Raw genomic sequence first — 12831 nt, 5'->3', positions numbered from 1 at the left:
TGAATGTAGAAAAGCCAAATTGAAAATTTCCCCCTATTTCAGGTGGCGGTGTTCATTAATACCCATAAAAACAAGGGTTGCCTTCACTTTTCAGTTTTTATTATAAAATTTTATTAATATAATTTATTGTTATTTTAATTTAACAACTCTTATTTTTTACAAAATTAATTATTATTTATTATATTATAATTACTATTCATTTTAATATGTTTACACTTTAGTGTAATTACAGAATAAAATAAAAACATAGTGCTGTACACTGTAAAAAAAACTTGGCTAAATTTTGCTTAAAAAAAGTCCATATCTCCACAGTTAACGTCCAAAAAATCGTCTTCATAAGTTTGTAATGTTTTTGACTCAATGCCATGCGATGTTGAAGGTTTTTCCGCAACGTCTACCTCAACATCATTGGTTACATGATTAATTGGTATAGATTTTAAATCCAGTTCAAGATGTTCATAGGCTTCAGGTGATGGCGGAGGATTTGATACTGAAAAATACAAAAATATATTTTTTAAGAACTGAAAATTATTTATATAATTTCGCAAAATGACTTACAATTTCCATCGTTTTGATTTTGATTAATCTCGTCTCCCAGTAACATCAGTTCTTTGCGTGTATTTAGGCTGGGCAATTCGGCGCCTTGTTCACATAGACGTTTTTTAAGTTCTTTTACTTTACGATCGCGCATAATTGCTTTATAATCTTTCTGTTTTTTATTAGCATTATTGCGATCTTCTGAGAATATAGCTTTAAGATCTTCTGCTTTAAGTGAATCGTGATGTTTTAAAAGAAAAAGAAATACTCCACCTGGAGTACGTCTTCGTTGACCATTCTGCAAAAATAATAATATTGGTGATATTTATTGAATCAATTATTCGGATTTTAATTTAATAGAATAAAAGTTCATAATTTATTTTATTATTCGAGTGATCGAATAATTTTTAAAATTTATTTGATTACTCGTATGAATAATCTCGTTAAATATTTTATGGAATAAAGTAGTCACAAGGTTTTCGTTTCGAAGTTCGGTTTCTTAAAGTCCTATGAGTTTTAAATGGTCTAAGAGTTTTAATGGTCTCCACCAGGGTTTTTCCAAATTAAAAGACACGCGGTTGGTGTAAACGACGTAGATCAGGAACCGGAATCACGAAGCCGCAAGAGTGAGACGCAAAATTGTCGAAGGCAAACAAACGAAAACGCGCCTAATTGCACGACTCAGGAGTTGTTAATCAAACCAGACACAATTTGCGATTAATTAAAAAAATATTTAGGAGCTATTTAAGATTTTAAGTGGCAGAGGCAATTCAATGAGTTCAAATAACATTTGCATGTTCATATACATATTCCCTTTATTTACTTACCTTTATTGTCATGCCGCCTTCGGCCTCTATACGTTGCGTTTCTTTATAGATCTTTAAAGGCAATTCTGTACCCAAAACTTCTACGACACGTACTGAAAGTAAAAAAAATGGAAACATATTTTTGAATTATAAATACATATGTATAAAAAAACAAAATTTCAATTCTTTTTATTTTACCTAATAGATCATCTTTCTCTTCGCGTAGTTTCATAGCAATTTCTCTAGCCACCTCAACAGATGCACGCCCTTCTATTTCTTCCAAGTCTTCTATATGCTTGGGGACATATGAATTCGAGTCCGAGCCACCGCTATGTGGAGACGAACGTCGACGTCCACTGATATCTCTACGTTTGCCCAAACGCTCGTGTACTGGTCGTCTGGAGGATGATGAAGAGGACGTAGACGACTCGTTGACATCGGCTCGACTCGAAGGTTTTTGGCGTTTACTGTGTGGTGGAGGCTGATCGTTGTCGGAAAGATCGTCGTTGGAATTTGATAGACGCCTTTTAAGGCTATTTTCCCCATTCAAACTATATCGCAAGGAAAAATCATAATTTTCTACACTACGATCATTAAAACCATTCCGGGTGACATCACAGCCACGCATATTTTCTGTGAGAGCCTCTTCTTGCAGAGCAGCTGTCCAAATATCGTACTTTTTGAACTGAGTTTTTTTCTGTTCAGCACCATCCGAGGTGGGATGTATACGTACCATAACGGTGCGTTTAATATGACGTTTTTTATTTTTAATCTTCTTGTCTTTATTTCCCTTATCTAAACATGTATCCGATGAGTCTCCCGACGATGAGGAATAATCATCACTTTGGCATTCATCTTCATCATCAAGATTATTTATTGCTTTAGTTGTTTTGTCTTCTTCTGCACCATCGGCATCCATTTTTGTGCATTTCGCATCAGTTCTCAATGTTAATACTGGTGCTGCGGTAGTAGTTGTATTGTGGGTCAGTGATGCTGGCCTTTGGAGTGGGGTGTACACTTCTTCTGATGTATCTGAAAGCTTTTGTTTAGTATAAAAAAGGTAAGTGACCGTCATAATCAATTTGAAGTTTTTGGTATGATGCACTGAATTTTTTTCGAATGCATGTATCTTAATTTATTTCTACTTACCTCTCCATCCTCTATGTCCACATCATTTAGAGATAACTCGGCATCCATCATCGTTTTTATAATAAATTTGAGATTTTAATAAATACTATGTATGTATTTTTAAAATTTTTTCATACAAAAATATTTTTTTTTGCAATCACATTAAAAATGAATGCACCCCTCGGAACAACAAAAACAACCTGTCAAAAATTTTGTTTCTTCTTTTATTTTGTTTTCTTTACAATCAGTGCTGCCAGATAAATTTGCAAATTGACAATTTGTGTTGCGTTTTTAAATCTTCACTACATATAGTTCTCTTCTCGGAATAAATGTTTTTTTTAAAGAAAATTATAAAATTTACACATTTATCTGTAAAACTCTTTTTTATTTGTAACGACCATTTAGTGTATACTTTTTAATTTTTACATACAAAATAACTTTAAATTATTAACCAAATTTCCAAGGTTTGCTACCTATTCGAAACGGTTAAAAGGTAACAGTAATTTGGTTTATTTCGGTAACGGTAATTAAGCGGTGATAGTATTTGCTGTTATTTCGGTAGTTTTTGGTTCAGAGTGTTATTAAATTGTACCATATTATATATCTGATGATTTATTTATAATTTATTTTTTTTATTTTTTTTTTTTTATTTAATTATTATTTTCAACAACCTAGCTTATTGGCCATAATCGGTTATAAATTTCTACTTAATAAAAATTTTTTACAAAAAATTTAATTAATGAATTTAATTAATAAAAATATAAATTATAAATATAAATAAAGCTTAACACAAATTGTACGAATTAAACAATTTATAATTAATTTATATAATGATAGTAAAGCCCTATAACTTCTAAACTAAGTTAGAGCAGGTAAAATTGCTCACGTTTTTATGCTTATAATTAAAAGAGCTATCAACACAAGCTATTGTCATGATCTAGATTGATGCTCATTCTTATTTTGTGGTCCAAAACAATAGAAGGAACAAAATTGAGGCATTTTGTTATTATTGAGGCTTTTTATATTACTGTTTGAAATAAATAAATGATAGATTCACAAATCTTGATATGTCATTCACCACTGCTTTCAACTTTTCAAATTCGCCTTGAATAAGGCCTTAAATCAAATACTCCGTTTAGCATTGCTTACAAAATCGCTACATTAGTTGGATATAACGCTAAAATACCATCACTGGTTAATATTCTAAAAACAAACCAGAAAAGAGAATCAAAAAGCGTGTACTTCGCTAAAAATTTCTCAATAAAAATTGTATTTATTAATTAAAATCCTTTAATTTACAATGTGTGAAGTTGAAGCTGTTTCCAAAATTGCCAAATGTTTGCAAGTACCTTTGGGTAAAGTGCAACTAAATGAGGAACAGGTATGAACGATGAAATATCTATTATTCCATTTTTATTAGTTTTTCCTTGACCTTGTTACTTAATTTTTGTCTTTTTGTATGCAACATACATATGTCACTTTAGGTGGTAACACGCACTCTCAACAACAAATCGGTATCAGGATATGCTACCATTCTTAATAGTTTGGCCAAAGAATCGAAATCAAACATTGCTACCAATAGCTATCAAACACGTGAAGTAGAGGCTCAGGTTTATCAATGGATTGAATTTGCTGTTCTTTACGTGGCACCTGGCTCAAAGGATAAGCACATTGCCCAACAATTATTGAGGGATTTTAACAAGATGTTTTTGAAACAATCGTATTTGGTGGGACATTTTCTCACATTGGCTGATTTAGCGGTCTTCTATGCCATTTATGATTTAGTGGTAAGTTTTAATCCATTATTATGAAAAAGTAACACCAAACGATGAAATGTAACCAATAAAATCGGTTGAACTGCATCAAAAAAATTATGCATGAAAATACAATTTGAAAAATATGAAATATTTGTATTAGTATTTGATGAATACATCCATATCGTCACCTGAAATGGTACAGCACTTTAAGTCGCACGCCTTCACAAATGTTTAGCTTTCTATTTTTAAAACTACCGACTTTATTAAAGAAAGAACAATACAATTTGAAAAATATGAAATATTTGTATTAGTATTTGATGAATACATCCATATCGTCACCTGAAATGGTACAGCACTTTAAGTCGCACGACTTCACAAATGTTTAGCTTTCTATTTTTAAAACTACCGACTTTATTAAAGAAAGAACACTTTACATTTTATTTTTTAATTTTTTGTCTCTCCTGTGACGATATGTTCTAACTACAGTTGACATTGAAGCATTTAATAAACTATCTATAAATTATATGATTAGTTATCATCATTTAACAATTTTCTATTTTTTATTTTGTAGAAATCTCTTTCCCCAATCGAAAAAGAAAATTATTTGAATTTATCTCGGTGGTTTGATCATCTGCAGCAATTGCCCGAAGTCCGTCAAGATGGCGGTTTATTAAACTTTACAACAATCTACTTGCACGGCTGGGCCACTGGTACTCATGTCTAATAGGCAGTTATAATTCTAATAATTATGTACTTTCATTTTGTTTCAAAATATAATTAAAGCAATATTTATTTTCTTTCTTCTTATTTATAATCGACATAAAAAGGCATTTATAAAAAAACTCTCACATTTTTTTAAGATATAATTTAAATCATCGAAGTTTTAAACAATTTGTTAAAATAAAATTATAATTGTATAATTTCTGATAAATAAAATTGTTTTATTTTTTATAATATTAATATTTTTGAAGCTAAAATAACGTTTATATGTACACTAATGTAAAGGGCATATAAAATTCGGCACTGTCGAATATAGCACTCTTCCATGTAAGCTAGGTTGACTACCGATTTGGCATTCCCACGACAGGCGGTTCTACGCACCGGAATGGCCAGAGTTTACACGGCAGAAATTTCATACCGATTTAAATTAATTAAAAATAAGTTGACAATAATTTTGTAGATTTCAATCGTTATAGATATCAAAGTCAATGTAAGCCATATCCGCCAGAATTTAAAAAACTTTTTTTCACAAAAAATGTGATGCTAGAAAACAATACGTCTACTTATTTTAGTAATAAAAACAACATTTCGTGTTTAATTCCAATGGTTTATAATTTTTTGTTCCACATTAAGGACAAATATTCAAATACAAATCTTAAATTATATGAGAAATAGCAGCAGATAGGAATTAGAAAAATAAAAAAAATATTTTACGATTTTTTTTTTTGCTTGTTTCTTGTTAATGTTAAATAACTAAACATTAACAATAGTAATGGGAATTTTGGCAGTTAAACAAAAAAATATATAAAAAATTACAAATATAAAAGAAAAATGGGTTGGAGGTTTAATAAAAATTAATTAGCATGTACTTCACGGGGCGAATTTAAAGAATTATTCAATTCATTAGGTTCAGTACATTTCCAGAGACCATAAGTTTTGCCCACAGTAGTTTGCCATAAACGCAGAGTACCATCTTCAGAACCACTGGCATACAATTCACCATCTGGTGAAAATTTCACTGAGTGAACAGGACCAAAGTGTCCCTTAAAAGATTCTGTAAGATAAAACAATTTTATAATGATTCATTATAATCAAGTTTACCAAGTTAAACTCACCGATTTCATTGCCAGTTATGTAATCAAATTTATACATTTTAAAATCTTCGCCACCACACACAAACACATGTTTATCCGGATGCAAACTGGCCGATGAGACATTAGTGGGAACTTTAACTTCTTTGAGTTTCTTCAACGTTTCCACCTCCAAAAAACTAATACTGGAACCGTGAGTTATGGTGAGTATATGATTGTCAGCGGAGATCTCTAAACTATTCGGATTATTGGGGAATGAAAGACGTTGAACTTCGTTGCCTGTCAAACGATCCCACAAGCGCACCGTTTTATCATCAGCTGCCGATATAATGCACTTGTCGTTGCGACAGAATAGAGCCCTTTTAATGGCACCTGTATGACCGTTATACATTTCTGGCTCGGCCTGGGGCTGTTCGAGATTAAAGACACGTACCAACTTTTCATTGCTGCCAGTCACTATATTCTCGGAAGTTGTATCAAATGCCACTGATTTGACAATGTGTTTATGTTGGAAACTATGCAGTTCTCCGCCTGTTATGGCATTCCATACTTTTCCCGTAAAATCTGCAGCACCTGAAGCTGCCAATGTGGCGTTTTTATTTAGGGCTACACCCCACACAGCTCCCTTATGACCCTCAAATGTACCGACCCAATCGCCGGTATCACCCTGCCGTAACATCGGGCTGCCATCTAGAATTTACAAAATAATACATTGAGTTTTCAATTATTCAATAAATAAGCCAAACAAAAAGAACGTTCATTAAAAAGCTTTTAGATTTATTTTTTCACTTTTGTAAAATTATAGTTTGCGGAAACAACCTTGACTCAATGACTTGCCTCAATGCCAACGACCTGATAGCCCCACCGCTTACACACATTATACAAAATGCACACAATAACAGCAACAACAACTTCAGGTATCGACTAGTTTGTCTGTCTATACATTTTAAACATACAACACAAATTGCATTGTCTGTCAAGAGTAAAATAAAGCTTTTTAAAAATTACATCGCTTTTTTTGTTTGTTGTTGCTTTTTGCTGATATTTTTAATCTTTTTGCGTGTCCGATCTAAATGTAAAAACTTAATAATTGAGAGATTACATTTGTTTACTTATACTACCGGTAATATTAACGATTCTAAAGATATAGTAGTACATACTAAATTAAAATAATTCAAATCTATAATTTACTAACATTTAAGAGAATTTAGCTTTAAGGCTCTAACTTTAAATTAATAACTGGGTTTCTCGTCGGTGATGAAATCTGGGAACATTTTTTTTGAAAAATTATTTTTAACTCGACTTAAAAAAATTTTTTTGGAAATTTTTTTTTTTTTTAAGTCGAGTTAAAAAATATTTTTCCTGAATTCAATCCTTTTTTGGTACGAACTTCTATGGCGTTATAAATGTCGCTGGAAAGGTCTTTGAAATGTCTATCATTAGATATCAATGTAAATGACTTAGTAATCCAGATATAGATAAATCAAGTAACAGAGCCATATTCGGCTGTGTCACACTTATCATAAAATTTTACTTAAAAAAAAATGGTAAATATTTTTAGGTATACAAAATTTCAAATTTTTTTTTTAATTAATTAGCGAAAAAATGTTTATAAATTTTTAATTTTTCCAAAAAAAAAATTTTAATTAAAAAATAAGTTTTTTTTTATTTTTTTTTTAAAAAAATTTGTTGAAAAAATATTTTTTCCGATTTTGACCAATTGTAGGTCCGACTTACTTTGGACTTATATACGCTGTTGCAAAGGTCTTTAATAAATATCTATTATTGGATATCCATATTGTCTATATTAATGCCTTAGTAATCCAGATAGATTTTAAATAGCAACCGAGTCGGAAGAATTACCGATATATTAATGTATGAATCATGTAAGTTATTTGGGGGCTACGGATAGTTGATTTCAACATTCAGACGGACATGGCTATATCGACTTCGCTATCTATAACGATCCAGAATTTATACAGCCCAATTCTGAATAAAAATTCCCCGGGAGTTTTATTATAAGATTTATAACCAGCTCGAGTGAAGACTCTGATTTATATGCGTATATGCGTTTTAACACAATGAACCAATTTGGCTAAATGCGGATTGTACTCCTACAACCAAACCACCCTTACCCAACCAAACCTAATAGTTCAAAATAAAAACTAAAATTCAAAATTTTTCAAACATTTCTAAATTTACTTCACTGATTACAATTTACTTTGTCCAACATATGTTTAAAGAAAAGAAAAATAATGAATTTTTGAGACATTAAAAACCTGTTCACAAAATACTGTACTTAGGAAAAAAAAAAGACAGTTCTGATCAGGCTTTATAAATGTTAAATTTATTAACTGCTGTTCAAAATTATTCAAATGAAATACGATCAAAATTACTATTTCAAGTAAGTATAATGCAAATATTATAAAAAAAAAATATTCTGAGTCTAACTGTAAATTTACGCAAATATTCATAAATAATTAACATATTTACATTTCTAATTTAAAATATGAAAGCTATAGTATGTATGTTAAGTTTAAATAATGGGTTAAGCAAAATAATTTTATTAAAATTGAATATACATTCAAGATTTTTATATAAATTTCATAATATTCTGTGTAATCAAGGTGAGCAAGAACAAATGAACGAATATGTATGTGACTTGTTGTATGTTTCAAATAAATAAATAAAAATAAAAACAAAAACAGAAATCATTAACAGACAAATAAAAATTTAAAAAAAAATACACAGCTAAAATCTTAAAACAAAGAAAAGTTATTTAAATAATGAGTTACTATAGTTTAATAATATTGTAAAATAAAAATGTTTATTTTGCTTTCTACAAATTTATTAAAATAGTTTACAAAAAAGTGTATATGTATATACATATATATTTTTTTATATTTTAAAGCTCTCACAATAATAATTAAAAAAAACATGGGAAATTTCAAGGTGCTTCCCGTATGTGCAACGAGTTTATCAACGAATCAATAACAACAATCATCAACAACAGCAGCCATAAAAGCAGCACCAGCAAACATCTCTCACTTAAAGGAAATTAATTACAATAACTATATACATACTTCAGATTGCTGCTGTAGACGCTGCTCTTTAATAAAACGTCAGTCAGTTTTACAAACACAATAAAGAAAATAATTAATTTCAAATAAACTTTTTTTTTTAATAAAATTGAAATAAAACAACAAAACTTGTTGTTGAAACAAATCAGGAAAAATAACGCACTAAAACAAAATAAAAAGCAACAAAAGTGTATAAGAACAAATATTCGCAAAAGTTGACATAAACATTTGTCGGAAATTCTAAAATTACATCACATTTACATAATGAAATCATTTAACGAAAGTGAATATTTCAGACAGCATATATTTAGAAAGGCGTACGTACTTTAGTAAAATCTGAATGTCTGTCAAATATATAAATCTACAATCTGTTTAGAAATTTTAGCAAAGAGTTGTCAACTATTCAACATATTATAAAATACAGTTTTCGAATAGTTAATTAAAAATGCATACATTGATACAAATTATCAAATACATATACAAATCAAGATGTTGTCAAATATTCGACACGTTACATAAATTATGACTGAATACAGAAATATATAGTTTTACAAATACTTTTTATTGTTAAACAAAAAGTGATTTTGAAATATTCAAAATTAATTCGAAAACCGCAATTTCTTTAAAACCCAGAAAAATAAAAATAATGTTTTCTTGAATAATTCAATAACCGATTTTGACAACTCTATTGTTGGGATCAAGACGCATTTATACAGGTGTATAAAGAACCCATCTGTCTAGTTTGTAATTTAAACATTTTTCATCGTTATAGATAGCGGAGTTAATATAGACCGGTCCGTGTGGAATTGTCAATGTCAACAAATAACATACCAACCCAAATGATACATCAATATATCGGGTATAGACCTGGTTCAGTTGCTATTTAAAATCTGGAAATTCGTCTCACATATGTGCATAAACAATATGGATATCAATTGATATCAAATTTCAAATACCTTTCCTGCGCCATAGAAATTAGGATCGACAGACAATAGGTCGAAATATATTTTTTAACCCGATTTTTTTGTCGCCTAAAATATTTTTTTTAGCAAACATTACATTTTTTTACCAAACATTTTATTCTTAAAACCTTTTTTTTTTAAAAAATTTAACTAAATATTTTTTCTTCAAAAACATAATTTTAAGAATTTTTTTTTACTAATTTAAAAAAAATACTCATCTGAAAGGACTTTACAATTTTAATTTAATAAAACTAACATTATTTTGAAAAAATAAAATTACTTTTTTTAATGAAATTAAAATTAAGGATATTTTTTTAAAAAAGTTTTCTTCAAAATCGTATACCTATCATGGAAAATATTTTAACTTGACAAAAACAAATGAAGAAAATCTTTTTTGCTCAATAAGTCTTTTATAAAAAAAACATTGATATGGTCTTTTCCACAATTTCCTTTTGTGACCGAAAATAAAAGTTTTCACAAACAAATGATTTTTTCTAAAAATATTTTTCTAATTTTTAGCTACTTTTGACTAATGACATTTTCTCTTTAGTCTTTATTGTTTACATAAAGAGTACAAATTCATTAAACAAAGCATTTTACTCGGTGTTTATAAATTTATCCACTTTTTCCGGAAATCGTCCTATTAAAGATTTTATAGTTGCTTCCGTTACCTTTGGTTGGTGGATTTGCATGGTACAAAATTGACATTATTGTTTGAATATGTTTTTTTGGCCGGTATTGTTCTTGAACATTTCCTCGTCCATAAGGCACATACAAATTTTGACCCGGAAGTTGTGAAAAGTCTGCCAGTTACTAAGATTCATTATCATCCATCACACAACAGGTGTATTTTTTGCAAAATTTTACCTGAATTTTTCGTTCGTTCTTTTGTTTTTAAGATCTTTGCCGCATTAGCTTTCGCTCTGTTGATAGAAGTGTTCGGTGCTCTTCGAAAGAGTTGTTCGACTTCATTTGCCTTACCAATATCTGTTAGACCTTTTGTTCTTCCTGATCCAGATTCAATGTTCAAGTCTTCCTTATACTGTTTAATGGCTTTTGAAACAGTGTGACGATGAACCTTCCTATTTTGCCTATTTTGCTATTTTTTTGAAAGTCCATATTGGATTTTTGTTTGACCGAATTAACACTTGTAAATGAATGATTTAGGAAAGATAATATATCTGACATATTTTTAAAAGCTAACGTGATTAAAAAAATAATAATTTGTTGGGCCAAGGATAAAAGATATCCACAAAAGTACAAAGAATATTTTGATAAAGCGGCTGAAAATACGGCGTGAAAAGCTATGTAAATTGCCAAAAACAAAAAGTAAGCTGTTGAAATAAAAAGTACAGCTGGTTCAAAATAATAATAATATTAAATAAATTTATTACAGTATACCTATAAATTTTATTAAATTGTATAAATTTAAACCAGCTTTCTAAAAAAAATAGCAAATCCATACATACATTGACCTAAATACTGAGATATTTTTGAAACAGAAGTTTAGACCATTGTTTGTATTGGCTGCCATCAATCAGCGTTATTATTAACTACATAAATATTACTACTTATAATAATATAAAATAAACTTGTTTTTTTTATCATATTTTAATAATAACTTTTAATATTTCAATACTATTGAGTTGAACAGATTGAATTCAATTGCTCAAAAAGTAAACAAAATATTGGAAAACTAGTGTATAAGCTTGACCATTGCAGGGACAACCGCTTGCTGAACGCAATTAATAAATCTGGCCCCAATACAATTTCAACCGCGATTTGAATACATTCAGTAAGAGAAGGCAGGATTTTAAGAGTATTATAAAGTTGCTTTTCGACTTATTCTAATGGTCCGGCCAATTGCCGCCTTTTCACAAACAATTTTTTAATACATAAATTAATTAAATCATTTTATAGATATAAACTTACCTTTGCACGCCGATATTAAAAAGTATCCACTATCACAAATGTCACTAAAATCCAAATGCACTACAGGGCGAGTGTGTCCACTGCAAGTTAAGGGAATCTGACGAAGATTTGTGGTCATTTTTTCTAACACTATTATTAACGTTGATAAATAAATACAAAGTACACTACTCTCGAGTATTAAATATGTACTTATAATTCAAGTTTTTTACTTTTTTTTTACAAATTTTATAAACTTTTAATTTTGTGTATTTTGTTTTAAATTGATTTTTATAACAATCAGTCTTAATGCACTTTTTTATTTAATTACTTATGTGATATTAAAGTTATTTCTTCTAATTTACAAAATTCTCCAATTACTTAAATAATCCTTGCAATATATTTTTTTAGTTGTCTGGCAAAAAATCACCTTTTTTGTTTTTCCTTTAATAAATTTTTTGTAATATTTTTCCTTTTTCTTTTAATTTTGTTATTAATGGTGATGTTGGTAGTGGTGTGCTTTTTAGTTTGTCAGTCGTCGTTTTTGTTGTTGTTGATTTTTCAGCTGCTGTTTCTCTTTGCAAAAGAAGTTGATTTTTTCAGATTCCTTCTTTTATATTTTTTTGTTTGTCCCAAATTAAATTTTTATTAAAATTTTTTGCACTTTCAATCAAAAATACTTGAAAATTTATACTTTTTATTGATGAGAATTATGTAAAAAATTTAAATTATTTTGCATTTGAGTGTGAGTTTGTAAAAAAACAAAAATGAAATGAATTTTTTCTACGTTACCGACTTGACGTGAACCCGAATAAATGAACAAAGCGAATGACAAGTATGTG

At 29.1% G+C, this 12831-nt stretch overlaps 3 protein-coding genes across 3 annotated transcripts; 1 reads left to right on the top strand and 2 right to left on the bottom strand.

The window, feature by feature from the left end:
• Window positions 1–82: 82 nt before the first annotated feature.
• Window positions 83–2645, bottom strand: Phax (phosphorylated adaptor for RNA export). The gene is made up of 5 exons (XM_065514264.1): window positions 2493–2645; window positions 1542–2382; window positions 1365–1456; window positions 559–835; window positions 83–490 (listed from the first exon to the last, which is right to left on the bottom strand). Exons 1-5 carry the CDS (start codon window positions 2541–2543, stop codon window positions 288–290), a joined length of 1464 nt encoding a protein of 487 aa, XP_065370336.1. The 5' UTR covers window positions 2544–2645; the 3' UTR covers window positions 83–287.
• A 1048-nt stretch (window positions 2646–3693) lies between these two features.
• AIMP3 (aaRS-interacting multifunctional protein 3) lies at window positions 3694–5164 on the top strand. Its single transcript, XM_065511365.1, has 3 exons — window positions 3694–3852; window positions 3956–4258; window positions 4800–5164. The coding sequence occupies exons 1-3, from the start codon at window positions 3772–3774 to the stop codon at window positions 4950–4952; spliced, it is 537 nt and encodes a 178-aa protein (XP_065367437.1). The 5' UTR covers window positions 3694–3771; the 3' UTR covers window positions 4953–5164.
• Window positions 5165–5534: 370 nt separating this feature from the next.
• wmd (serine-threonine kinase receptor-associated protein wmd) lies at window positions 5535–12817 on the bottom strand. The gene is made up of 3 exons (XM_065511364.1): window positions 12014–12817; window positions 6064–6729; window positions 5535–6002 (listed from the first exon to the last, which is right to left on the bottom strand). Exons 1-3 carry the CDS (start codon window positions 12129–12131, stop codon window positions 5803–5805), a joined length of 984 nt encoding a protein of 327 aa, XP_065367436.1. The 5' UTR covers window positions 12132–12817; the 3' UTR covers window positions 5535–5802.
• Between the last annotated feature and the right edge of the window lie 14 nt (window positions 12818–12831).

This window comes from Calliphora vicina, chromosome 5, assembly GCF_958450345.1.
Source record: "Calliphora vicina chromosome 5, idCalVici1.1, whole genome shotgun sequence".
Classification (NCBI taxonomy): Eukaryota; Metazoa; Arthropoda; class Insecta; order Diptera; family Calliphoridae; genus Calliphora; species Calliphora vicina.
This window is presented reverse-complemented; position numbering and strand designations above follow the sequence as displayed.